Below are 26202 nucleotides of genomic sequence, written 5' to 3'. Positions count from 1 at the left end.
CTTGTTGTGGTGGGTCTCATCTCAGTGCTATCTTTTAAGGTTACCATTTAGGTTTTCCTTTATTGTTTTCTTATACACAACATTCAACAATATTAAAAAGAGAAAATTTGATTTCTTTTAACTTTCATCTTCCATTCCCTCCAAGAGGAAAGTGTTGTGCATTAAATAAAATAGAAAAAACAAAATAGATGGATCTTGACCACCCCTTGAGATCTGAACCGTAGGAAATTCAGTGTTGTACATTAACCGAAACAAAATCCAATTCACAAGTAAGTAATCACAGGTGGCATGTTGTCAATACGTGTACGATGGTATAGGGGACGGAAGGAAAGTTTATGAGAACCACGACAGCTTAAACTTCAATACTGCGGAACATGTGCTGCCGATGGTCGAGATCAAATCTCGACCTTCCATTTTGGTGTTGTAAAAAAACAAATGAACGTTCGAAATTTGATCTTGATCTTCGGCACCACAGTGCTACAGCTCAACGGAGTAGAGGAATTACATAATGATGATCACAGAATTCTCTGGAGACCGGACAAATAGTAGTTGTGAGTCTTGTGACAACGCCCATGCATGTTGTACACGTGTCAGCCACGTGTCACATCTCTCCACGATGATAATCCATTTCCATTTCTGAGAGCGGCTTATTACGCGAAGAGCTTCTGTTCTTCTTATTAAGACTCTGACGAGGTAAGGGTGAGTGACAAGCGCTTCAGTTCGGTTCAGTTCAGTTCTTCCTTCACTGTTAAAAACTAGAAGCTAGAAAGAAAGACAATTGATGGCGCAGGCGACGTTCACACCATATGGAGAGAAGATAGAGTCGTTCAGGCTGTTGAGCGGCCACACCATCCCAGCCCTGGGGCTGGGAACATGGAGGTCTGGTTCCCGGGTCCACGAATCTGTCTTCACCGCCATCGTTGAGGTAATAATTAATAATTCATCTACTTTCCCTTCACCCTTCAAAACTCTATGTAATTAATTGACACTTGATCATCGTTTTCTTCTTCTATATACGATAATCTCTATATACATATGTAATTTTTTCAGGATGGTTATAGGCTTGTAGATACGGCTTGGGAGTATGGAGTTCAACAAGATGTAAGTAATAATTATCTCACACAGATCGATGATCACCCAAATGAACCCACTAATTGAATTCCTTCCTTCCTTCCTTCCCTTGTTTATATATAACTTGTTTATAAGTTGAATTTGAAGGTCGGACAAGCTCTTAAGGCAGCCATGCATGCTGGCGTGGAAAGAAATAACCTCTTCATCACCTCTAAGCTTTGGTATTATTGCCTTCAATCTCACCCACTTTCTTCATTTTTTTTCCCAGTTCTTTTGTGTATATTCATAACATACACCCTGAGGAGCTGTTCTTACTTACAGGTGCACTGACTTATCACCTGAGAGAGTTAGACCTGCACTGATTAATACTCTAAAAGAATTGCAGCTTGATTATCTTGATCTTTATTTGGTAATTAACCTTTCTAATTATGAACCATGCAAAATCAGATGAAGCTGAGAAGTTTGATATGGTTTAATTTGGATACATCATACATATCTACATGTAATTTGTAGATTCATTGGCCATTTCATCTTAGAGATGGAGCACAGAGACCTCCAAGGCGAGAGGATATACTGGAGTTTGATATGGAGGGGGTTTGGACAGAAATGGAGAAACTGGTGAGTGATAATCTTGTCAGGGACATTGGCATTAGCAACTTCACACTGAAGAAGCTTCATAAGCTAGTTGGGTTAGCTTCAATAATGCCCTCCGTCTGCCAGGTAACTAATTATTAATCTATCCAAATAAGAATCATAAAGGGATTATATATCTTAGTTCAGAACTAACAAACATTGTTTAATTTCATTAGATGGAAATGCATCCTGGATGGAGGAACGATAAAATGCTGGACACTTGCAAAAACGAAGGGATTCATGTGACAGCTTATTCTCCATTGGGATCTTCAGAAGGAGGAAGAGATCTCATCCACCATCCAATTGTGGATAGAGTTGCAAAGAAGCTGAATAAGACTCCAGGTCAGGTGTTGGTCAGATGGGCTATTCAGAGAGGCACCAGTGTCATCCCCAGATCTACCAACCGTGAAAGGCTCAAGGAGAACACACAGGTTTTTGGGTGGGAAATCCCTGAAGAGGATTTCAAGCAATTAAGTAGCATTCGTGAACAGGAGCGAGTTTTGTCTGGGGAAGAGCTCTTTGTGAACAAGAACGAGGGACCATTCAAGAGCGTGGCTGACATTTGGGACCATGAAGATTAGTGTTACACTTATTGTATGTATTTTATGTTACGTAGCAAATGTGTGTGGTATATATAAGTTTCCTCTTGTACATGTACTTCGAGTAAGTAATACTTATGTATCTTGTGTATCTTTCTGGACTAAGTTGAAACAGATGATCTCCTTATATAGTTTGTTGTCTCTAATTGTTTCATAAGCTACATGCCTTTTATGAAGTGGGAATGAATAAGGAAATGAGATAGAGTGAAGTTTATAAGTTTAGACAATTTCAAGAGATGGTGGATTATTGTGGTCTCACTGATTTAGGTGTTCATGGAGCTACATACTGCAACAACTCCCAATAATTCTAACTTGGGATCCGTATTGCAGGTCCAAGTACCCGAAGTTTCAACCGGAAGAAGCTGTAGATTATCCGAATTAAAGTCCATGATCCATGTCGTAGACTATCCGAATTAAAGCTCATGATCCATACTCTGAGCCCATGAATTTGGATTCTACCAATGAATAACCTGCCATACTGGGAACCCAAAGGAGATCCAGTAGAAATCCTGATGGACTAGGAAAGAACAAGAGTCGATCATCTATGTTTTGGCCAACCGGAAAGTATGGTTCGGCAGTCCCATAAACCTAAGAACTTCACATCTCAATTGTACCACAATGGCAAATTGGATGAATTTATGGATAAATCTAAATAGAGGAGGGCGATGGGCACATCAGGAATTCTGGATTAACCAAAGGAAACCGATGGGTGAACAAGTGAGCTCAGCCCCTACAACTAACATCTCTGAAATTTGGTCTCCTCCCTCCCATCCATATGTTAAAATTAAGGGTAAATATCACTTACCTCCCATCTTAGCTGGACAAATAGCACTTACACCCCCTTTTAGTTGGATAATATCACTTACCTCCCTTCTTACCTAGCAAATATATCAAACACCTCCCTCTGTTAACTTTCTCAGTTAAATTTAATTTTACCTTGTTAAATATTTTTCTAAAACACTAAACTACCCTTCGCTTAAAATATTTTTTATTTTAAACCTTAAATTACCGTAATCACCCTAAAAATACTAAATTACCCTTAATTAAAACAATTATTAAAAACTAAAACACCATAATTAAAATTTAAATTATCTTTAATTATTAAAAGCCCAACATACTTTTTTTTTTTTTTTATCAAACAATTAAAACATCACGTACTACTATCAAATAAAATAAAAAAATGCAATTAAGAAAAAAAAGGGTATATTGATAAAATTAAACGTCTACTATTTTGGTTTTTTTATTTGTTTGATAATTTTAAAAAATATATATATGTTGTGCTTTTAATAATTAAAGATAATTTGGGTTTAAACTATGGTGTTTTGGTTTTTAATAATTATTTTAATTGAAGGTAATTTAGTATTTTAACAGCTAGGGTGATTATAGTAATTTAGGGTTTAAAATAAAAAACTTTTTAAGACAAGGATAGTATAGGGTTTTAGAAAAATATTTAACGGTAAAAGTTAAATTTAACCGAAAAAGTTAACAGAGGGGAGGTGTTTGATATATTTGCTAGATAAGAGGTGAGGCAAGTGATTATCCAACTAAGAGGGGGGTGTAAGTGCTATTTGTCCAGAGCTAAGAGGGGAGATAAATGATATTTACCTTAAAATTAATGTTAATACAGCTTGGAAGGAGAAAACTAAGGATGGAGCAGTGGGCATAATCATCTGAGATCATCTTGGTTCACCAATATTAGCAAAATCAATACCTATGCTCTTCAACTCAGTTTTGGAAGCTGAAGCAGTGACATTTCGTTAATGCCGAATCAGATTGTCAACAATTGGTTAAGTATTTTAAGGGCATGTTGTCCCCAATCCCATATCATGTCTTACCAATTGTTCAGGATATCACTGTAATAGCTTCAAAGTTCCTATGGTGTGGCAAATTTCTTAGCCCAGAGGGCTTTGTCGGTTTCGAGTGCGACAATTTGACCGTGTTCCTCTCAGTGGTTGATGGACTTATGTACATCTCTCCCCCTGCTTTGAATAAATGCTTGGTTACCCAAAAAAATAGTTTTCTTGAAGTAGAACTCTTGATGAATTCGAATTCGAATTCAAATTCAAATTATTGTTGAGCTCACAGAGAATAATGAAAGAAGAAGATCGAAGTTTTTTTATTATAGCTTGGATTGAATTTCAAGCCATGGAACAAACCTTGAATTAAATTTAGAAAAAGAGCTAAAGATGATGATCAGGATAGGATTAATTCATGAATTAAATTTCAAACCCAAATTAAATTAAGGGAAAGGGCGAAAGAAGATTACCAGGAAAATTTTCTTCCTAGGTTTTTGGTGGTGTTCTTTTGTCATCCTTCTTGTTAATGTAATTCGATAGAATAGAAAGCTTGAAGGATTCGATGGGATGAGGTTTAGTCTTCTGAGTATTGTCAGTATTTAGAGTCGACTGATTGTCACTTCAGTCTGCATTTTTCTTCTTTGTAAGTGAGTTTCTTGGTTCATCAAACTTATTCTCTGCATCTCCTCTGTAATGGTGAGATTCTCTACGGCAATACATTTTGGATGCAATTCTTTTCCCAAATTACTTTTTGTGGTTCTAAGAAATGTTCACATGATTGTGTTTTTTTTTTTTTTTCTTTCTCTTTTTTTTTTTTTTTTTTTTTTTTTTTTTGGGGTTTTTTTTGTTAAGGGGGTGTTTTTTTTTTTTGGGTTTTTTTGAATTTTTCAATAATTTTTTTTTTTATTATGGGGTTCTTTCTTTATTTGTGTTATAAATAATATTTATTATGGATGTCCATTACCCCAAAGAGATTGTACTTCCAATTGAAGATCTCAATTACCTCATGATGCAATATTGGTGAAGATCACAACCATCTCATTACACAATATTGGCAGTCAATATTTCCATTCTATGCACCTTCTATCTTGGGCGGCAATCTATCTTTCCATATCAAGAATATCTTATTGTGTGCAAGAATCATATATTGTATTTCCATATCAGAGTAGATGATCCTTCTACTATAAATATGTAATGCACTCAACTGAATGAATTAGTTCTGATTGAACTCATCTTGTCTTTCTTCTTTGTATCTAATATATTTTCTCTTTATTTTATAACACGTTATCAGCACGATTCCGCTCGAAGAACGAATCATCTCGAAGTATTGCGTTTTGAGAAGAAAGACAGCAGACTATGTATCATTATGTTTTCTATTCCAAAGTGAAAAGAATGATTGACCTCCTTGCACGTTTTTGTAAACAATGGAATTTACCTTGTCCATCTTGAAATGTAAGTGCATCATGATAAAAAGGTATGTGTTTTATTGAATCTAAGAATCAATCAAATAATAAGATATTATGTTGCTTTAACGATTGTGGTTTTATTTATTGTATATAGTGGTTGCTAGCTTTGCACCACAAATATTGTTAAATGCATCTGAAGTTGCAAGATTTGAAATTGTAAATGAATACAGTTTTACAGACGCACATGAAGTTGCAAGATTTGAAACTGTAAATAAGTACAGTTCTGCAGATGCACTTGAAGGTGCAAGATTTGAAACTGTAAATGAATACAGTTATGCAGATGCACATGAAGTTGCAAGATTTGAAACTGTAAATGAATACAGTTCTGCAGATGCATCCGAAGTTGCAAGATTTGAAACTGTAAATAAATACAGTTCTGCAGATGCACATAAAGTTGCAAGATTTGAAACTGTAAATAAATACAGTTATGTAGTTTTTGAAATTAATTCTCTTTTGAAAGTATAAAGAGAAAATATTATTCATGAAAATATCTCAGCAAATTTTCAAGTTTCAGATTTGTTGTTACAATAGTAATATTGTAAAAGGAGTTTTAAGAAATACTCTGAATGGTATCATACCTATTTGTGGCTGAGTAAAATAATGGACTATTAATGAAAAGTCATGAAGCTCGTCTTATTGGTTCTGTTCCATTCCCTGAAGTGAATGCAACAATTCATGATATGCCTAAAAGAAGGCAAAATTAAAATTATGGTCATGACCGTGGAAGAGGATGAGATAAATGACGGAATAATTACCGTCATTATTATGGAAATAAATAAGAGAATAATAAGGATTCTCAATATAACAATTCAAGGAGTGAAGATAATATTTGTTACCAATGTGGTATGAAAGCCATTAGACATGTATCTGTCATACTCCATAATATTTAATTAAGCTTTGTCAAGCCTTAATTAAATAAATAAAATAATGTGGAGATAAATTAGATTTTCCAAAATCATGATACTTGAGCAATTTTTTGCCTATAAAAAGAATGATTTTGATGGCCTCACAGATACTACATATCTAGATGCTATAAACTCTTTTGAAGATAATAGTTGAAGATTTGATTATGTAATTATTTTCTCTTCAAATCTCATCTCATATGTTAGTTTATCTTAAATTTAGTATTTTTCCTTTTATAATTTTTTTTTTTATTGACTTTCTATATATCTTTTAATATATTATGTTTCATTTTGATGAAGAATGTGAATGTTCTCTTATATGTTGTGACGCATATTATATTGAGAGAAAAATATATATATTTCTCTTATTTGATGATGTGGAAGTCAATGTTCATATAAAATCGATAGTACAACATTGATTGGAAGCTCTGGAAGAGCTAATCTATTATTATCTGGGAGATAAAATTGGCTATGAATAATTCATTATTTTGTAGTAAGTTTCAAAGCTATTTGCCAAAATGATTATCAGATTGAGACTACAAATAATGGTATAAGTAAATATCTATACAAAGGTATTAGATATTTCTCCCAATTTGTACTACGAGAATATCGCATGGTTGAAACACATGCTTGGGTAAATCAAATGAACATTGATTCCAATAATTTTATTATTTGGCATGACCGGTTGGACCATCCCGGATCAAGTATGATGCGAAAAATTATTGAAAATTCAATTGTCATCCATTGAAGAACCAGAAGATTCTTCAATTAAGTGAATTTTCTTGTATTGCTTGTTCTCAAGAAAAAATTATTATTAAATATTCACCAGCTAAAGTTGAGATTGAACATTCTACGTTTTTTAAACGTATAGAGGGTGAAATATATGGGCCCATTCACCTATCATGTGGACCATTCAGATAATATATGATTTTAATAGATGCATCTATAAAGTGGTCACATGTATGTTCATTATGAACTCGCAATTTGATGTTTGCGAGATTGTTTGCTCAAATAATGAGATTAAGAGCATAATTTATGAATTATAAGATAAAGACAGTTTATCTTGATAATGCTGGTGAATTTACATCTCAGGCTTTATGATTATTGTATAACAACTGAGATCACAGTTGAATAGCCTGTTACTCATGTTTATATCCAAAATGGTTTGGTAATTTTTTATTAATTGTCTCCAATTAATTGCTAAACCATTGTTTATGAGAACAAAGCATCATTTGTACGCATCAGGCCAAAATGTTGTCATAAATTCTCCCTATTACAATTGGCTTATGGTCAGAAGCCAAATATTTCTCATCTTAAAATCTTTGGATGTATGGCTTACGTTCCAATTGCTCCACCACAAACAAAGATGAGTCCCAAAATAAAGTTGGGAATATATGTTGGATATAAATCTCCTTATATAATTCAATATATTGCTAAGGATAGGAGATTTATTTAATGCAATACTTGCTGAGTATTATTTTGATGAATTAGTTTTTCCAACATGAGGGGGAGAGAATAAATAGTTGGAAAAAGAGATTGATTGTATGCATTATCATTATCTCATTAGATCCTCGCACTGAGCACTGTGAACTTGAAGTTCAAAGGATAATGCAATAAATATTATAAATCAACTGCCAGATTTGCTGACCTGCTAAGAGTTACTAAATCTCATATTCCAGCTGTAAATGCTCCAATTAGAATTGATGTCCCAAAGAGGACAATCTATCAGTGCAAATCAATCGGTTCCAAGGATAAAATCCTAGAAAAGGAAATGAGCAAATGATCAAGATGGTCATAATATGGAGACAATTGATTATGAAGATCCTGAAGACATAACTTTCTATAAAAACCCCAGAAGAGGTTCAGGTACCTGAAAATAATGAAGAGATCTCGATTAGTTATGTCATTGCAGGAAAAAGATGGAACCGAAAAGATAAAGTTGTCGACAACATTTTTTATTGTTGAAATAATACATCAAGACGAGGATCTTGAACATAAATTTGTTGATGAATATAAATCAAGAAACGATTGGCCAAAATGTAGAGACGCAATTCAAGCAGAATTGAATTCGCTTGAAAAATAAAGTTTTTGGACCTGTAGTCCAACATCTGAAGGTATAAAGCCAGTGGGGTACAATTGAGTTTTCTCGAAAAAAAAAAATGAAATGAGAAAAAGAATGAAATCGTGATAGATAAATCATGAATTATGGCACAAGAATTTTCGTAGATGCCTGGCATTGATTACATGGAAGCATGTTCTCTTGTGGTGGATGCAATCACCTTCAGATATCTTATTAATCTGGCAGTATATGAAAATTTTGACATGCGTCTAATGGATATTATTACAGCCTATTTATATGGCTCACTCGAGTGTGAAATATATATGAAAATCCCTGAAGGATTCAAAATGACTGAAGCATATAAAAATTCCTAGGAAGTTTGTTTAATAATGCTTCAAAGATTATCAAGGCATATATGGTAATCTCCTTAGTGGATATTTACTAAATGAAAAGCATAAAAATGATCCAATTTATTATTGTGCCTTTATTAAAGGATATGGATCTAATTTTAGTAAGTATATATGATGATGATTTAAATATCATCGAAACTCCTGAAGAGTTTCCAAAAGTAGTAGATTATTTTAAGAAAGTTGAAATGAAAATCTTGAAAAGACAATGTTTTGTCTTGATTTATAAATTGAGCATTTGACGAATGAAATATTCGTTCATCAATCAACTTATATAGAGAATATTTTGAAGAGATTTTATCTAGATAAAATACATCCATTGAGTACCCCAATGGTTTTGAGATCGCTCAATATAAAGAAAGATTCCTTTCGACCCCAAGAAAACAGTGGAGAATTTCTTGGTCCTGAAGTACCATATCTTAGTACAATTGGGGCATTAATGTATCTTGCTGATAATACACAATCGGATGTAGCATTTTCTATAAGTGTATTAACAAGATTTATTTATTTTCCAATACGAAGACACTGAAATGTTATAAAACATATATTTCAAAGATATTTGAGAAATTATTGACATGATATTATTTTATGAATGTGGATATCAACTTACTAGTTTTGCAGATGCAGGATATTTATCTGATCTACATAAAACTAGATCTCAAACATGCTATTTATTTTCAAGTGAATGTTAGCTATTTTATATTTGGTTAAGATCAATGCTACAACACATTCATGAAGCATGCAGTCTTCTACTAGAAGAAGGAATTTCAACAATATTATATGAAGATTATGATGCATGCAAAGCTCAATTGAAGGGATGATACATCAAAGAAGATAGAACGAAGCATATTTCACCGAAATTCTTCTTCACTCTTGATCTTCAATGAAATGGTGAAATATATGTTCATTGAATTCGTTCAAGTGATAACTTGACAGGTTTATTTATTGAGGCGTTGCCTACTTTAAATGTTGAGAAGTTGGTATATGATAATGGAATGTACGTATTCAAAGATACTCAATGATGTTATCATCAGGGGGAGTAAAATACGTGCTGCACTCTTTTTCCCTTAACCAAGGTTTTGTCCCACTGGGTTTTCCTGGTAAGGTTTTTAATGAGGCAGCTACCAATACGTATTATTTAGATATGTATACTCTTTTTCCTTCACTAAGATTTTTTTTCCCACAGGGTTTTTCTTAGTAAGGTTTTAACGAGGTACATTATCTATTGATGGACATCCAAGGGGGAGTGTTATAAATAATATTTATTATGGATGTCCATTACCCCAAAGAGATTGTACTTCCAATTGAAGATCTCAATTACCTCATGATGCAATATTGGTGAAGATCACAACCATCTCATTACACAATATTGGCAGTCAATATTTCCATTCTATGCACCTTCTATCTTGGGCGGCAATCTATCTTTCCATATCAAGAATATCTTATTGTGTGCAAGAATCATATATTGTATTTCCATATCAGAGTAGATGATCCTTCTACTATAAATATGTAATGCACTCAACTGAATGAATTAGTTCTGATTGAACTCATCTTGTCTTTCTTCTTTGTATCTAATATATTTTTTTTTTTTATATTAATTTTTTCTTTTTTTTTTTTTTTTTTTTTTTTTTTTTTTTTTTTCCCTACCCCCCCCCCACCCCCCCCCCCCCCCCCCCCCCCCCCCCCCCCCCCCCCCCCCCCCCCCCCCCCCTACCCCCCCCCCCCCCCACCCCTCTTTTTCTTACACCCCCCCCCACCCATCTCGGGAAATCCCACCCCACCCCCCCCCCCCCCAAAAATAAAAAAATTATTATATATAATTAAATTTGTAATAACAAAATCAAAAATTTTTCCTTCCCACCCCCCACCCCCCCCAACAAAAAACCCCCCACCCAACAAAACGGATGTAGGGGAAAAAAAAAAAAAAAAAGAAAAAAAAACAAAGAATGGTTAATGAGTTGAAAAATGCTAACTTAGACCATCAACGAGTTGGCCTCTTGGTAATAACCAAAGAGGTCATGAATTGATCCTCTAGTACTATATTTAAATTATAAACATAAAAAAAAAAATTATATATATAAAAAAGAATTACCTTGAGATTGTAATTTTATGGTGCTAGAAGAACTCTGTTGGTTTAAGCATGTAGTTGACAACTACAAGATCAGATGTTCAAACCTCATTCTAGCAATAGTTTATTCTATATCATCAGGGGATGTAGCTCACATGGTAGAGCGCTCGCTTTGCATGCGAGAGGTACGGGGTTCGATACCCTGCATCTCCACCACATGAGAAATGACTCATTGAGCGATGATTAGTTGCCCTTGTATGAGCTTTCTTCTTTTTGTCAATGCAGGGTTATAAAAAGGGATGAAGTATAAGTTCTAAGGAACGTCAGGACTTCTATAAGTTCTAAAAATAAGTTCTAAGTTCTAAGGAAATAATTGGCATTCAATATAGTTTCTATAAATGATGTTAACGTCATGACTTCTTAATTTTAATGAAGGGCAAAATAGACATTACATATTCAATGTTAACAGCCATGTAATACTGTTAGAAGGCAATAGCAATTTCATAAAGAAATAGGTTAAATTAGTTATAAAACCAAAGTACAAGGGGGCAATAGTAATTATCACTTAAATTAAAGATAATAACTCAAACATGTAGATATAGTGCGGGATTTGTAATATACATCAAATGATACAATAGTTCAAGTTAGCAGATATACTTGAAGGATTCTCACTTGTAATATAAAAATCAAATACACAATTGTTCAAATCAATAGATATACATGAAAGATTCTTACTTGCCTTTCTAATGGATTTATAATTAAAATATAAAAATCAACCGACACTTTGTCAGCCAAATAACAACTACTAAATTCTTTCTCTCTTTCACTCTCTTGAAATTCTCCCCCTCGTAAGATCAAGTCCGACCTCTATTTATACTAAAAAAAAATTGAGATATAACAAATGCATTAATAAATGAAACAATATTAATATTTAAGTTTTAGTAATATTGTTATGGGTGTTTGGCTTAGATATCTTGGCCCAGGTGAACCAACCAAACCAATGCTTTGGTTTGGTCATGGTTCACTAAATCCTGGTTCATTGGCCTCATAAGGCACTTTTTAGCGATGCACTTCTCGGCAGAGAAGTTTGCTAAGAAGAGTGACAGCCAGCTATCCCGAGAAGCTTCTCGGCTAACTTCCCAGCAAGCACCGACAAGCTACTTCTCAAATAAAGTAATGTTGCCAGATGACGCTATGCACATCTTTCAAATGTCAATCGACACATTAATTTCATCATTGAATGCACTGAAATTCATTAAATGTTCATTGACAGCCATGAAACTTCTCATTCGCCTACAGCTTGCTCAAGTATTGCACCCTACTGTTTTGTCTACCAAAGATTGGATTTGCTGGTCAAATCTATGTCGAGATAATCCGATCGCCTTATTCGGTGGTATTATGAATAGCTGTGTAAAAGCTTCCTGGAGAATATTGAAACTTGGCTTGCTAATCAAGCTACACTTCTTGGATCATCGCCACCCTCCATCTAGGATCTATGCATCCAATGGTCGCAAAGGGTTTCCATCACCTTAGAGGTATGGAAACAATATATATACTAATACTCTTTGCAAATGGGGTAAGATTCAAGAACATTAACTCCGGTTATAACTCTCTCGCAACTACCCAATAAGGCATTTTCTATTCATCTTCTGGGAGGATTTATATTCAACAGGATTTGATTTAATCATTGGAGGTGGGTTCTCATCCAAGAGAGGCGCCTACTCTCACTTTCCTTGTTTTTCTAAGGACCAAGAACCAGATTTGATCTTCGAACGAACTAGTTGGGTCACGAGTCAAACTTTGGAGCAACAAATACTAATATATATATATATATTATAGTATATTGATGATTTTTACCAAAAAAAAAAAAGAGAGTATATTAATGATGTTAGTATTGTAATAAGAATTTATCGTTTATTAATTTGATAGTAATGGATTAAAATTTGTTTTTGGTTTGCTTTCTTTCCATTTTTCTCTTCTTAAATGAAGTTTTATTTCTATTAAGAAAATCAATATAAATTATTAAAGGGTGTAAATTCATTTTATTAACATATTATAATTACTTAACAGATTTCATAATTATTAACTTAACATATTTAATTAAGTGTAAATATAGCGAGTAAATTATTTTGTTCATTTTTTTAAATTCTTCTTTTTTTAATTTAATTTATAAATTTTATTAGAAATAAACAATAATAATAATTTAAATCACATTATATTATATGAAACATAAAATAATACCATATAGTATAGTCAAAGACTCAAAGCTATAATATAAAGTAAATGACAAAAATATCCTTAATAAAAATCTAGGAATATTACAAAGTGCAACTAAATTGGCACGAAGGAAGTTCATATCTAAACAAGAAATGCTAACCTAGGAATATTATAATATGACAAATTCCATCATCTAACAATGCAATTGTGTGTCAAAACTTGAATTGACAAAAATTCAGAATTTTCACTACATTGTACATAAGGGTATACTATCTGTACAATTGTATAAATACCAAAACATCAAATGAACATACTGTTACGGTGAACCGAGACAAAGGTATAAATACCCTGGCCCAACCCAACTCATTGGTATCGGTTCAAGATGGGTTGAACCAAAGTACAGACCCACGGTTCACAGTAACACAGAAAAGGGGCAAATTACAGATTAGCCCTCTCAACTAACTATTCATGCTTTTCAAATATATATATATGTTGGGTAACAGCAATAAGGCTAAACCACTCACTTAAGTGGACTTAAGTGCTGCACATGTGATGAGAAGAAGGGTTGAAAATTTAATGAGCTTACGTGGCAGCCATCCGTGTGCTTAGAACAAAAGCAAAAATCGTGTCTAAACCTATTCTATTCTTTTCCAAAGAAAAGAAAGTAATCATGGTGAGGAAATCTTAGGTGAAATTACAAGTTTCCCCTCCCTCTCTCAGACCACTCTCGATCTTTGTAAATCTACATCAGTTTTGTCGGGGAAGTAAGATTGATATGACCAGTAAAGACTAAAGACTCTGAAATTCCACTTCAAATCCAAAAAGTGAAAGAGAAAAAAAACTATCCAGGCTGACTGGTTCTCCCTTCCTCCTTCAGAATTAAGCTTTCCTTTTCAGATATTATAATTTATTTGCATTTCTTCACACTCCACAGTTTCTTCTCTCCTCGACTCTTCTGATTTTCTTTGCGTTGATTCAGTCTTACGGTCTTACCAGCTTTTTCCTCATTTATTTTTATAAATCTTCCCACTTCAAAGCTGTGTTCACATTTTTGATGATTTACTAGGAAACTGCGTTCCCATCTCTGATCTCTCTCTCTCTCTCCCCTCTAAGCGTTCTCAAGGAGAAGAAGAAGAAACCCTTTATCTGGAAACCAATCCTATGGTATGCCAGTATGGCTGAAAACGGAGACGAAAAACTCATCGCTGTGGCTCGCCACATCGCCAAATCTCTAGGGCATAACGAGGCAACAGCAGATGACATCCTTCAGATGTTCTCCACCTTCGACGGCCGTTTCTCCAGAGAGAAATTTCCCGACAGCCTTCAAACGGATGATCCTCGAAGCTATGCTGCTTTAGAGCAGACCCTGAAATCTATCCACCGCCGGATTTCTAGGTATGTGATAGCTGACCACCCTCACTACCACCAGCCCATTTGGTCGGATTCAGCCGAGGCAGCCGCCTTCCTTGACCTCGTCGATGAGTTGCTTTCCACTATTAGGGATTGGGATTCCTTGGCCTTCGACAAACCTGTTGCCTCTTGTTTACATCGCCTTGATGGTCTTCTGCAGATGTCGATGGCTCGTCTTGAAGACGAGTTCCGATTGCTCATTGAACGGAGTGGTGAAGCTTTTGATCTTGCTCGTTCGACCGATGTTTCTGAGACTACTGCGACTAGGAACTTCTCCTATGGCTCCGAAGATGATGAAGATGAAGATGAGTACGGCGGCGTCAACGGAGACGGAGAGGATCTTATCCCCGTCGCACACCCTGTCTCCGATTTTGATATTTTGATCGATGCTCTTCCCTCGGGGACCATCAAAGATCTCCACGAAATCGCCAAGCGAATGGTAGCTGCTGGATATGGCAAGGAGTGCTCCCATTTGTACAGTAGATACCGAAGAGAGTTTTTGGAAGAAAGTATTTCTAGGTTAGGGTTGCAGAATCTGAGCATCGAAGAGGTTCAGAGAATGGAATGGACGGAACTCGAAGATGAGATTGACCGTTGGATCAAGGCTGCCAATGTTGTTCTTCGCATTCTTTTCCCCAGTGAACGGAGACTTTGTGATCGGGTCTTCTTTGGCCTCTCCTCTGCTGCTGATCTTTCTTTCTTGGAGGTTACCAGAGAATGCACCGTGTTCAACTCTTGAATTTCGTTAACGCCATTGCCATTGGGAGCAGATCCGTTGAACGTCTCTTCAAAGTTATCGATCTTTTTGATACCCTAAGGGACCTGATGCCCGAATTTGATGCCATGTTCTCCGATCAGTTCTGCTTGTTCTTACGAACTGAAGCGACGATGATTTGGAAAAGGCTCGGTGAATCAATCAGAGGGATATTCATGGAATTGGAAAATCTGATCAGACGAGATCCGGCAAAGTCAGCCGTGCCCCGTGGCGACCTCCATCCGATCACTAGATACGTGATGAACTACCTCCGTGCGGCCTGTGCATCTCGCCATACCCTCGAACAGGCTTTCGAAGAGAACTTCCCTTATGCTGGAGATTATAGAAACTTTGATGTCATTGATCAATCCACATCTTCGACTTTATCAGTTCAAATGGCTTGGATAATGGAGCTTCTAGAGAGCAATTTGGAGGCGAAATCGAAGATGTACTCAGACCCAGCTCTGAGCTCTGTTTTCTTGATGAACAATGGTAGGTATATCATCCAGAAGGCGAGAGATAGCGAATTGGGTTCTCTTCTGGGCGATGACTGGATTCGAAAACATACTGGGAAGGTTCGACAGTGCCAAGGGAACTACCATAAGAATTCATGGAGCAAGGTTTTGGCAGTGTTGAAGATGGATAGTGGCACCATTTCCAAGCTCAAGGTCTTCAATTCGCAGTTTGAGGACATGTGCAGAGTGCAATCGACATGGGTTGTCCCAGACGAGCAGCTTCGAACTGAGCTTAGGAAGTTTGTAGCCGAGAATCTGCTTACAGCGTATAAGAACTTCTTGGCAAGTTTGCAGAATCCTCCTGGGGTGAAGAGGCATAAGGAAAACTATATGAAGTTAACTCCTGAGGATATCGAAGCTTGGATTAACGAGTTATTCCAGGGAGGTGGCACCTTTTCCGGTGGCCGGAAATGAGGCAATAGACAGTTAAAACTTCTGTTGTTGTCGTTGTTGTTGTTGTATGTTAATTGTCAGTTTAATTTTCAGATTTTCTTTCTGTTTTTGGGCTAAGTTGCTTTTAGAATGCGAGTGATTGTCGATCTTGTATTCGACTGTGTTGCCAAATAGTTTGTGTATAACATCAGAATCAAAGGGTCTATAAAATGTCAATCTTTGATGAGCGAATTACAGGCTACTATATTGGGCTGATGATGTTTTTGGAGATCTGTGACGTTCTCATAGTCATATGGAATTCGCAAATGATTGGATTTTGCTTCGAATTCAGGATTCCTGACGTACCACGAAATCCAATGGGCCAAGCTCAGCTCCTGCATCATCTCTAAACTCCAGCAAGGGATTTCTAAATTCCCTTCAACTAAAAAGTTGACTCTGGTGCAGTCCACCTTATCAGTCTGTCCTGTTGTATTTCTAAATTCCTAAGTTGGATTTCTTGCATGCTTCATATATATATATCACCATTTCAGCTTCTTGGAGTTTTTTAGTCTCTGTTCAGAGCTTGGATCTCCTTCTTAAGGGGCTCCTTATTCATGCAGGCATGGCTGATCATTGTATTAACCAAATTGATTGGTCACTTAGTTACCAAATTATCCTCTCTGGCAGTCTTGATACAGCTTCCTCTTGAAAATGGAAGTCCCATATCATATAAACCCAGTGACCAGCCTGGAATTGCACAGGCTATATTACCAATTCCTCTATTCATATGTTACAACATGGTAGTAGTACATCAGTTTTTTCCCGTATGGGATGGGTCAGGTCCTACAAAATATCCTCCACAAGTTCTGTGCCTTAGAACCACCTCAATTTTCTCCTTCCACAGAACCCACCTCAAATTTCTCCTTCCACATTCATCTAAGAAGATTTGCCCCACAAACAAGGAATCCCCAAACTTATTTGCACAACAGAAGGGCTGAAAATGCATTTAAAAAACAACTGACGACAAAATAAATAACTGCTATAAGCTTTCCTCAAAAGTAAAATCTAACAAACTGTGAAGAATGACAAATAAATATCAATGGTTACTGCAAATGAAATACATTGGCATTTACCAGTCACCAGTTCACCACCACTGATGCACAAGAACCCCACTCCCTCTGAGGGAAGAAAATAGCTCCAGACATTGATCATAAGTCTTTTGGTATTTTGGTGTCCTCTCTCCAGGGCAACATCTCTGCCATCTGTTGTAGTGACACTCAAGGAAGATCTCATCAATCAAACAAATAGCTCCAGTCTCAAACAATCTTGGGATCAAATCAAACTCTGTCCCTTCAATATCCATCTTCATCACCACAAAATCCCTCGCCCTTACCGTGTTCTTCAACCAATTGGCAAAGTCGAAACCCTGAATTCTTACCAAATCGCTCACCAAACCGTTCGACGATTCAACAGGTTGAATCCTACCCATTCCTCTGCCTTGGGCTTTACTGTCCTCCCCAGGGTCTTCATTAATTTCAAATAACAACGTTTCATTCCTCACCCATGCAGCGTAAGGCAACAGGTTAACCCCTTTCTTTTTCCCATACTCTTCATGAAAAGTTTTATCAGCTTCGATGGCATAGATTTCAAACTTCTTATCCTGTTTAGGATATTGCTTCCTGAACCAGCTTCCAATGCTTGAACCGTAGCTTCGAGCGCCAACATCAATATACACATATCTTGGTTTGAAGCTTATATCTGCCATGGAAGGTAGATACTTGATGTTCTTTATGTTCTTCTTAAATGTAAGCCAAGGCTTACGTGGCTCTTCTGTTATCAGAGGCTCTGCTTTCCGGACAAGTTCCTGCTTATACCCAGGAACCGAACACTTACTGACTTCACGGCCATCGGAATCCTTCTCCCCATGACCAATAATCGATGTCTCTTTCTTCAGAACAATCTCAAGAATGGACGGCATTGTAGAATCCGGGCCGCCGATGTGACGCAAACGAACTATCCTACACGAATTAAACAAATCAGTAAAAGAATTGAAACTGTAAGAATCGTTGGCCGAAGCAGTGTGGAACACCAGAAACCCTTCGGGCTTAAGCGTCCTTTCAACCTCCGACGCAAACTCAAGAGGGTGTAGCGATCGGTCGAGGGCTGCTGAAAACTCAAAATCGAAGGTGTTATCGTCGAATGGCTGGCGAATGGCCTGACCGGAAACCACCAGCGGAGGAGACTTTTTCTTGGAAATTCCAATGGCGTCTTGAACACCGATCTCCTTCAGCGCGAAAACCTCTTCACCGATTGGTGTTTCGATGCATAGGGCTTTGGAATCTGGAGACAAGTATCCTTCAGAAATCAGATCTTGAAACACGGAAGAGTAGAAATCAACGGTCTTCCGCCGTTCTTTGCTGCTCCAGAGATCAGGAGATGACGAACCCGGAGGAGGAGATCCAATGGCATCGACATCGGGAGAGGCATCGAACCCCAGGAACCCGCTCGCAATATTGAGGTTTTCAGGAAGGAATCCACCAGCGATGTTGAGATTCTCAGGAAGGAACCCGCCGGCGATGTTGAAATTTTCAGGAAGGAACCCTTCGGCGATGTTGAGATTTTCAGGAAGGGAGAAAAAGCAGAAGTTGCCAGAGTCACAAGATTCACCTTTAACAGTTACTACGTAGGCAAATCGAAGAAGAAGAATAACTACTCCAAACAAAAGAATTCGTACCAGAATATTTCTCAGGAGGCTAGGTTTCCCGGTCGGCGGCTCCATAACTTCGAGATTCTCTCTTTCGTTATTTCAATTTTCTCAGAGTAACAAAAATTGACAAAACCAGACAAATCTAGCGAGAGCAGAAACGAGCAGAAGTGTGGTTGGCACCGATTAGGGTTCTTCGGGAGTGAGAGAATAAGAAGAAGCAAAGACGGAAATAGAAGGAAAATCGACCGGCAAAACGAAGACGCATGATGATTCCGATGTTGGTGTTGCCACCAATCTCTCTCTCTCTCTCTCACTCACTCTCTCTCACTCAGTAGATTCTCCTCTTTGTGTCCATGAGATTGCTTCTGTGACTCTGGTTCGCACTGATTCCACTACTTCTTCACACTCTGGTTTTGCTGGTTGCGTCTATCGGAGAAGACAAGGAGAAAAGAGGCAAAAGAAAAATAAAGGTAGTTTCTAATGACAATTATCATTTTACTTTTTTTTATTTCTTTGTGGGGTCATTATTTTTCGAAATTAACAATTTGGGTCCAACGGAACAATTTGTCTTTTTTCGATTTGCAGTTTAAATTGTGGTTTTACATTTTTACCATGCTCCTATCATCTTAAGAACAATCCTCTTGTTTTTCCAATAAAACCGTAAATAAAACTTCGAGGTGGCTCAATTGATAAAAGACCAACGCTTTCCACATAGGAAGTCAGAGTTTGAATCTCCTCGAGGCTAGGAGCAAAGTCAGTTCCTCTGAGGATGTAATCGTGGTGTACCCAAACTAGCTCGAATGAACCTTAGATCCAAAAAACAAAAGGATAATCCGAATCCAAGACATTTAATAAGTTAACAAAGTAAGGAAGGAGAACCAGTAGTCTGGGATCATGACAGCATATTCATTGCAGCAAAGGCGACAACTTCTTTTAATCTTAGTGATTTGTCCTTAGAATTTGAGGCTATTAGAGAAGCCTTTTTGTTTGTGTATGACCTTAACATCATACAGGTTGTGTTATTTTTTATAGTTTGGTAGTTGTGTTAGTTCTTAATGGCCTAGAAAAGTCGCTGGATTGGCTCAATTTTAGCTTGTTAAATGCGATCCACAAGATCTCTTCTAGATTCCAATTGGTTGTTGTTCAGTTTGTTTCTAGGTCAAACAATGCTCAAACCAATTATATTACAAAAAAACCAAGAAATTCAGGTTAAATAGAGTTTGGTGGCAATTTCAACCTTGTACAAAACCGGTTTTTTGCCTCTAGTATTTCTTTAGAGAACTTATTGTAAATTACTATGTAATCAATAAAAGCAAAAGAAATTTGTGCCCTTTTCTTTTTCCTTTTTTTTTTTTTTTTTTTCTCTTGGGTAGAAACAACTACTTGATTCCCACGAAAGGAAGAACCTACATATCTTGATTACATTTGAACCCTCTCAACTTTGAATAGTGAATGAATCATCTATTTTTACATCAGCATCTACCAAAAAGATAGAAATCACCTTCTGTTTTTTTTTCTTTTCTAAGAAAATGGATCTAGGTGCAAATGTGCAATGATAAGTTGTTGCACTGACATCTATTATATGGATGTGTTTTGGGCATAATGGTGGCAGTATTAAGTTTAAGAAGGTCTTTCGGGCCTCTCAATTCTTGTGACTAGTCAAGGCCTCATAGTATGAACATATGAAGTCAAGAACTTGAATTCCCTTAAAATTATTATCAATGCTTCATAGTGTAAGGTCAAGACTCAAGAGTTTCTTGAGGTCAACAATGAAATCTCATTATATATTTAAATAATTATATAAAACTAATCTTTCAAGAATGTAGCTGAGGTGAATGCAAATGGACCCAAAATAACTTCAATTCCAAAAATAAAGACAAATTTATTGAGATGTCGTCCAGTATTAGTGTCATAATGTAATTCAATAGGGATTGTCATATAACAAAATCAAAACCAAATATTTAACGATTTTGATTGTTTTTGGATGATGTGGTCAGCTCAGACGAGCAACTAAACCAGACCGACCAGATCCTGATCGAACCAAGATACGTGTCGTTCAAACATCCCTAGTTGAGCCGTAACCAACCTTTCCTAGCATTCCAGAAAGGATTTGGCCAAGCAGGGAAGGCATGTTTAGTCACAGAGACCAGTAAAAACTCTACCACTACTTACCAAAAGAACGCCTTAAATTGGACAACTAGGAAGCATTTTGGGAAGGTCAATCTTATGGCCAAGATAATATTCAAGCCCTTATATAATCTAGTACATTGCCATTATGAGGTGCGCACACTTTGAACTACTACACACTGGTGTTCAAGCTGTGCAACTTAGTTTTCATCTTATAGTTGTGAATATTCACTGACTTAATCGTCTGAGGCGTTTCTCGACTACCTCGGCCAAGCACGTTGTTTTGCAAATTAGTTCGACTTGCACTAATGAATAGGTTTTTGGAGCAACATTAGGATAATGCTTTCTCGATTTTGAATTTTCTTTACCATCATGCACCACACAACTTTAGGCATACACACATCCACTTATGTACTGATCGAATAGTTAACTATCAACATCCAATTTTTATTTATTTTTTCTTTTCTTTTAAGAACTACCAACTTCTTATTCAATGCATTAAAAATTTGAATTTTGAATTCAAGATCGATTATCAACCAAATATAATTGTTGATTAAGTCACTTGTAAATGTGCTATAGAAAAATTCCAAACCCACATGATTAGATTTATAACTCTTATATATATATAATCTAAAAATAAAATTTACTCTTCTTAAGATAGAAGATCCAAACTCTACGATAGAGTGCATGATGGATTTGAAAATTACAAAATAAAGGTTGTCAATTTATAAGACGAAGGATCCAACATCTCTATGAATAGCAAATATAGATTTTGATGTGAAGAAATCAATAATTGTCATTCTTCCCAAAAGAGTTTTTGTAGAGTATAAAGTTAAGATTAAATGATTAGATTTTGGACTTTTGTGATAATTCCACATAAATTTCTAAACCATAATGACTAGAAAATGTGATCATTTAAGATCGCCTAAGTGGTTGTCCAATAATAAGATCCTTCCTACTTTAATAATTTCTTTCCTTTTTCTTTTTTAGAGAAAATCTTTTCAGTTTAGTGGAAGTGAAGAAAGGAATGGCTCCAATTCCGTACAATTGTTTTTTTTTTGGGGTAGATAGAATATCATATTGAACCACATCCACCAACCAAAAGCACATCCCCCTAGACTCGCCCCAACTCTCGGATATGCTACTTTACAACTTACTTTTGCATTCGCTTTTGTTGCATTCCTAGGTCATGCTGTAATTGCTCTGCGGGGGGTTTGTTTTTGGGTCGGCCCCTCCCCCTCTTTCCTCTCCTTGGTTGTATCTCTCATCCTTGGCTCAGCCTCCTTTGAATTTGTTACAAAAAAAAATATATATATATATATATATATAATATATATATATATATATATAATATATATAATATATATATATATATATATATATATATATCATATTGAATTATAGCCTAAAACAGTGGAGGTGAAATATCTTTCTTTTTCTTTTTGGTATAAAGCTTATTCATTCAAAGAATAGAGACCGAGACAAGCTCATGGGCACAACAAAAGAGTTGTCCAACCATAGAGTGGTTACCGGCCATAATGTCGTGCTCGGAATCAACAAGGCCACCGTTGCTAGTTTATCGGCCAGAACATTGGTTATTCTAAGAACATAGAGAAAACTACAACTCTCAAACTGAAAAGCTAGAAAATTAACATATAAAGCTATAGGCTGGGCACTTAAAGGAATTGGTTTGTTGTTGTCATTTAGGATTGAGATAAGTTTCTTATTGTCTGCTTCAACCACTAATGCCAAGATGCCTAGCTCTAAAACTTCTCGTAGTTCTTCATGAAGTGCCATTACTCACCATCTAAAATATCCACGAACTCCAAAGGGACCGATTTTGCAAGCAAATAATGACTCTCCTCAATTCCTATTATAACACCTAGCCCAGGTTTGGTTGTGGACTTGCTATGAGCAACATCTGTATTTACCTTAAAGGTACCTTGTGGAGGAGGTGTCCATGAGACTGATTTGTTGTTGACTTATTATACAACCCAATATTGAATGAATTGTTGTTCATAAATTCTTTTGCATATCAACAAAGCCTCTGTTATCACGCAAGTTGGATATTACGACCCTAAAGACTTTTCATTCCAAGTTAGCCACAGCTACCACATTATAAATGTTGCTAAGCATTTGGATTGCTATCCCTGCTCCTTCCCATTTGTTGAAAAGAATTCCCATTGTGTAACCCATTTAACTATTGTCATGTGTGAATCTATACCCAGATTTATACTGAATGAACTACAAAACCAAGTGTCTCTAGCCAAGGACGAGTAAAGTAGAACATGATTCACGATCTGCAAAGACTCCCCTCAACAATTACATGAGGGGTCAATATTTAGATTCCTCTTCAAAAAAACCCTCACCACATGTAGCCCCATTAGCAACCACCCTCCATATAAAGTTTCTAATTTTGCGCAATGTGTAACAACTCCAGATTTTCTTCCACACCTCCTATGATACATCAACCCAAGCTCTCTTGTTGAAAGTAAAAGGTTGTTGGTTCTCCTTTACTTCACTTTCATTTTTGAATAGATGATATGCTGATTTGACAAAGAACAAACCTCTTCTATCTGCACCCTATATCAGTTTATCCTCATATGGATAGAAATATATATACATTCTTAAGATGGCTACAACTACTTCAGGTTCAAAATTTTGTTTAATTAGCTCCCTTCTTCATATTCTCTCAGTTGGTTGAATCAGCTCTTCCACTGTGTGAATGGTATTGCCAATCGGATGAATAGGAATCAAAACCTTGTTCCTGTCAATGCCCTAGATCCATCTAGAACTCCATACATCCACTTTGCCTCCTTTGCCAATCTTCCATTGTGAGCCTTTTATAAGTACTTTCCTTCCTTCGAGAATGCTTCTCTAGCCCCATGATGGATCACTACGTAACCTAGCCTCCGGGAAGGATGTATTCGGATAATAGATTGCTTTCATTACCCTTCCAAACAACGAATGTGGTTCCTGTTGCAGCCTCTAGGTAGCTTTAGAGAGCAAAGCCTGATTATGAAGAGCTAAATCCCAAAGCCCTAGACCCCCATTTTCCTTTGATTGTGTTAACTCCTTCCATGATATCTAATGAACCACCTTTTTCTTATCCTTGTCACCCCCAAAAAATTATGTTGCCAATCTCTTTGTTCTTTTATGGTGAGCTTGTGGTAACTTAAAGTGTTGAGTTGCATAGTTAGAATTGGGAGAGCTGTCGCCTTTAGTGGTACCTCCTTCCCTATATATGAGAGTAAGTTCTTGGCCCATCCTTTAACCTTGGTTGTTGTCCTATCATTTAAGTCATGGAAAATCTCCACCTTCTTGCCCCCTATAACAGTTGGAAGACATCGTACTTGGATGGACCATCTCCATATGAAGTTATAGAATTCTTGAAAACCACCTCTTTAGCCTGATGGGGGTGTTAGGACTAAAGCAAATGGAAGACTTTTTGGAGTTAATGATGTGCCCAGATGCCTTTAAATACTTTTCTAATAAACTCTTAACATTATGCACTTCTTGCAACTTCACCTCTAAGAAGACCAAGCAATCATCTGCAAATAATAAGTGGGATAGTGCCTCGCTTCTATTTTTAATATTGATCCCTCTAATATGCCTATCCATCTCCCCTTACTTCAGTAAAGCACTTAGAGCTTGCGCACAAATGACAAATAATGCCAACGAGAGGGGGTCACCTTGTCATAACCCCCTAGTTGGTTTCACTGCAAATCTTATAGAACCACTTATGATAAAAGAATAATTAACTGAGGTTACTGAGGCCATGAAAAAATTTACCAACTTACCATCAAAACCATCTTCAATAATATCTTCTCCAAAATGACCACTCCACCCTATCATATGCCCTTCTCAATTCAATTTTCAGTGCGATCAACTTCCTCTTGCTTTTACCTCATGTGGAAGTCCGAGATCAATCTATCTGGTACAAATGTTGATTGCTCTTCTTCAATGAGTGAGGATAGAAACTTCTTGAGACGTGTGGCCGCCACCTTGGAAAGAATTTTGCTTACCACACCACACAAGCTGATAAGTCTATAATGATTGATCTCCTCTGGATTAGGCTATTTGGGAATCAAACACACCAATGTATTATTCACGTCTAGCGGAAATGTACCTGTCAAAAAAACATTAGTTACAAAACGAAAAACATTGTCTTTAAGCAATTCCTAGAACCTCTGAAAGAATAGAGGAGGGAAACCATCTTCTCCTGGGGTCTTTAGAAGTACCATCACAAAGATGGTAGCTTTGATTTCCTTGTCACCAGGGCAAGCACAAAGATCAATATTATCCCTCTCAGTCAACAGTGGGGAGATACATTCTAAGGTCTGACCAACGACATCCTCCTCCACACCTTGGAATGAAAATAAATCTTGGTAATGAGCTGCAATCCTATTATCAAACATATATTCCTCCAAACACCATTCTCCATTATCCAACTTAATTTTCAAGATTATATTGTAAGTTCTCCTATATATGGTAGATGTTTAGAAGAAAGCAGTATTCTAGTCCCCTTCCTGGAGCCACTGGATCCTCGATTTCTACATCCAAAATTCCTCCTCACATGCAAGCAGCTCATCCAGCTTCCTGGAGATGAAATATCTAACTGTCATAGAGTAGAACATGATCAAACAGTCATGCACGATACAGACTAGATAGCAGATCCATACATAAAAAAGCTTAAATTCAACCGCACACTTCATAATCACACTAGACCACAATGTGGGATGAGGAAAGCCCATATGCCCAATGGAAGACATCAAGTGTAAATTAGCATGAAAAACTATTCAAAATTTTACACTCAACCTTGTTCACATGATCCACCTAGCATTCCTTCCATTGTTTCAATGATTCTCCCAGTGGTTTGGAATTTATCAATGAAACTCTTATTAAGCAAATACCTAATCTTATCATGATGCATTTAGAGGTTGATTAGTGTATGAAACTTGAGACCAAAGGAAGAAGTAGTTGAACTTATTAATGAGCAATACTTGAGTTGTGAGGACTAATGAATGCTATAAGGGAAAGGAAGTAGAAATAGAAAAAGGTGAGGTTTCCACATACCTACCCACACACACCAAAAAAAA

The 26202-nt window shown here is 36.5% G+C and overlaps 2 protein-coding genes, 1 non-coding gene and 1 pseudogene across 4 annotated transcripts; 3 read left to right on the top strand and 1 right to left on the bottom strand.

Annotated features, from left to right (window-relative positions):
- The first annotated feature begins 564 nt into the window (after positions 1-564).
- Positions 565-2285, top strand: LOC149021396 (NAD(P)-linked oxidoreductase superfamily protein). Of its 2 annotated transcripts, none has more exons than XM_089147111.1 (6): positions 565-925; positions 1051-1101; positions 1219-1292; positions 1393-1480; positions 1585-1791; positions 1881-2285. In XM_089147111.1, the coding sequence occupies exons 1-6, from the start codon at positions 782-784 to the stop codon at positions 2283-2285; spliced, it is 969 nt and encodes a 322-aa protein (XP_089003237.1). In that variant the 5' UTR covers positions 565-781. The 2 variants fall into 2 exon arrangements, with proteins under 2 accessions (XP_089003237.1, XP_089003236.1); XM_089147110.1 differs by having other exon boundaries at positions 1219-1334; positions 1372-1480.
- An 8856-nt stretch (positions 2286-11141) lies between these two features.
- Positions 11142-11214, top strand: TRNAA-UGC (transfer RNA alanine (anticodon UGC)). The gene has a single exon. It is a non-coding gene; the product is annotated as a tRNA-Ala (tRNA).
- Positions 11215-13996: 2782 nt separating this feature from the next.
- LOC149021394 (exocyst complex component EXO70B1 pseudogene) lies at positions 13997-16556 on the top strand (annotated as a pseudogene).
- A 385-nt stretch (positions 16557-16941) lies between these two features.
- Positions 16942-19432, bottom strand: LOC149021393 (uncharacterized). Its single transcript, XM_089149632.1, has one exon. It carries the CDS (start codon positions 19046-19048, stop codon positions 17414-17416), a length of 1635 nt encoding a protein of 544 aa, XP_089005758.1. The 5' UTR covers positions 19049-19432; the 3' UTR covers positions 16942-17413.
- Positions 19433-26202: the final 6770 nt, after the last annotated feature.

The sequence above is a fragment of the Hakea prostrata genome, chromosome 3, assembly GCF_041222555.1.
Source record: "Hakea prostrata isolate BN-2017 chromosome 3, UWA_Hpros_2, whole genome shotgun sequence".
In the NCBI taxonomy this organism is placed as follows: domain Eukaryota; kingdom Viridiplantae; phylum Streptophyta; class Magnoliopsida; order Proteales; family Proteaceae; genus Hakea; species Hakea prostrata.
Note: the sequence above shows the minus strand (reverse complement) of the source record. Positions and strands in the feature narration are given on the sequence as shown.

Excerpts from the sequence above, each read along its gene's own strand:
- LOC149021396 (XM_089147110.1), top strand. The coding sequence starts at position 782 with ATGGCGCAGGCGACGTTCACACCATATGGAGAGAAGATAGAGTCGTTC. Across the intron at positions 926-1,050 it reads TCTTCACCGCCATCGTTGAG|GATGGTTATAGGCTTGTAGA; the intron begins GTAATAATTAAT and ends TAATTTTTTCAG. Across the intron at positions 1,481-1,584 it reads ATTATCTTGATCTTTATTTG|ATTCATTGGCCATTTCATCT; the intron begins GTAATTAACCTT and ends TGTAATTTGTAG.
- LOC149021393 (XM_089149632.1), bottom strand. The coding sequence starts at position 19,048 with ATGGAGCCGCCGACCGGGAAACCTAGCCTCCTGAGAAATATTCTGGTA.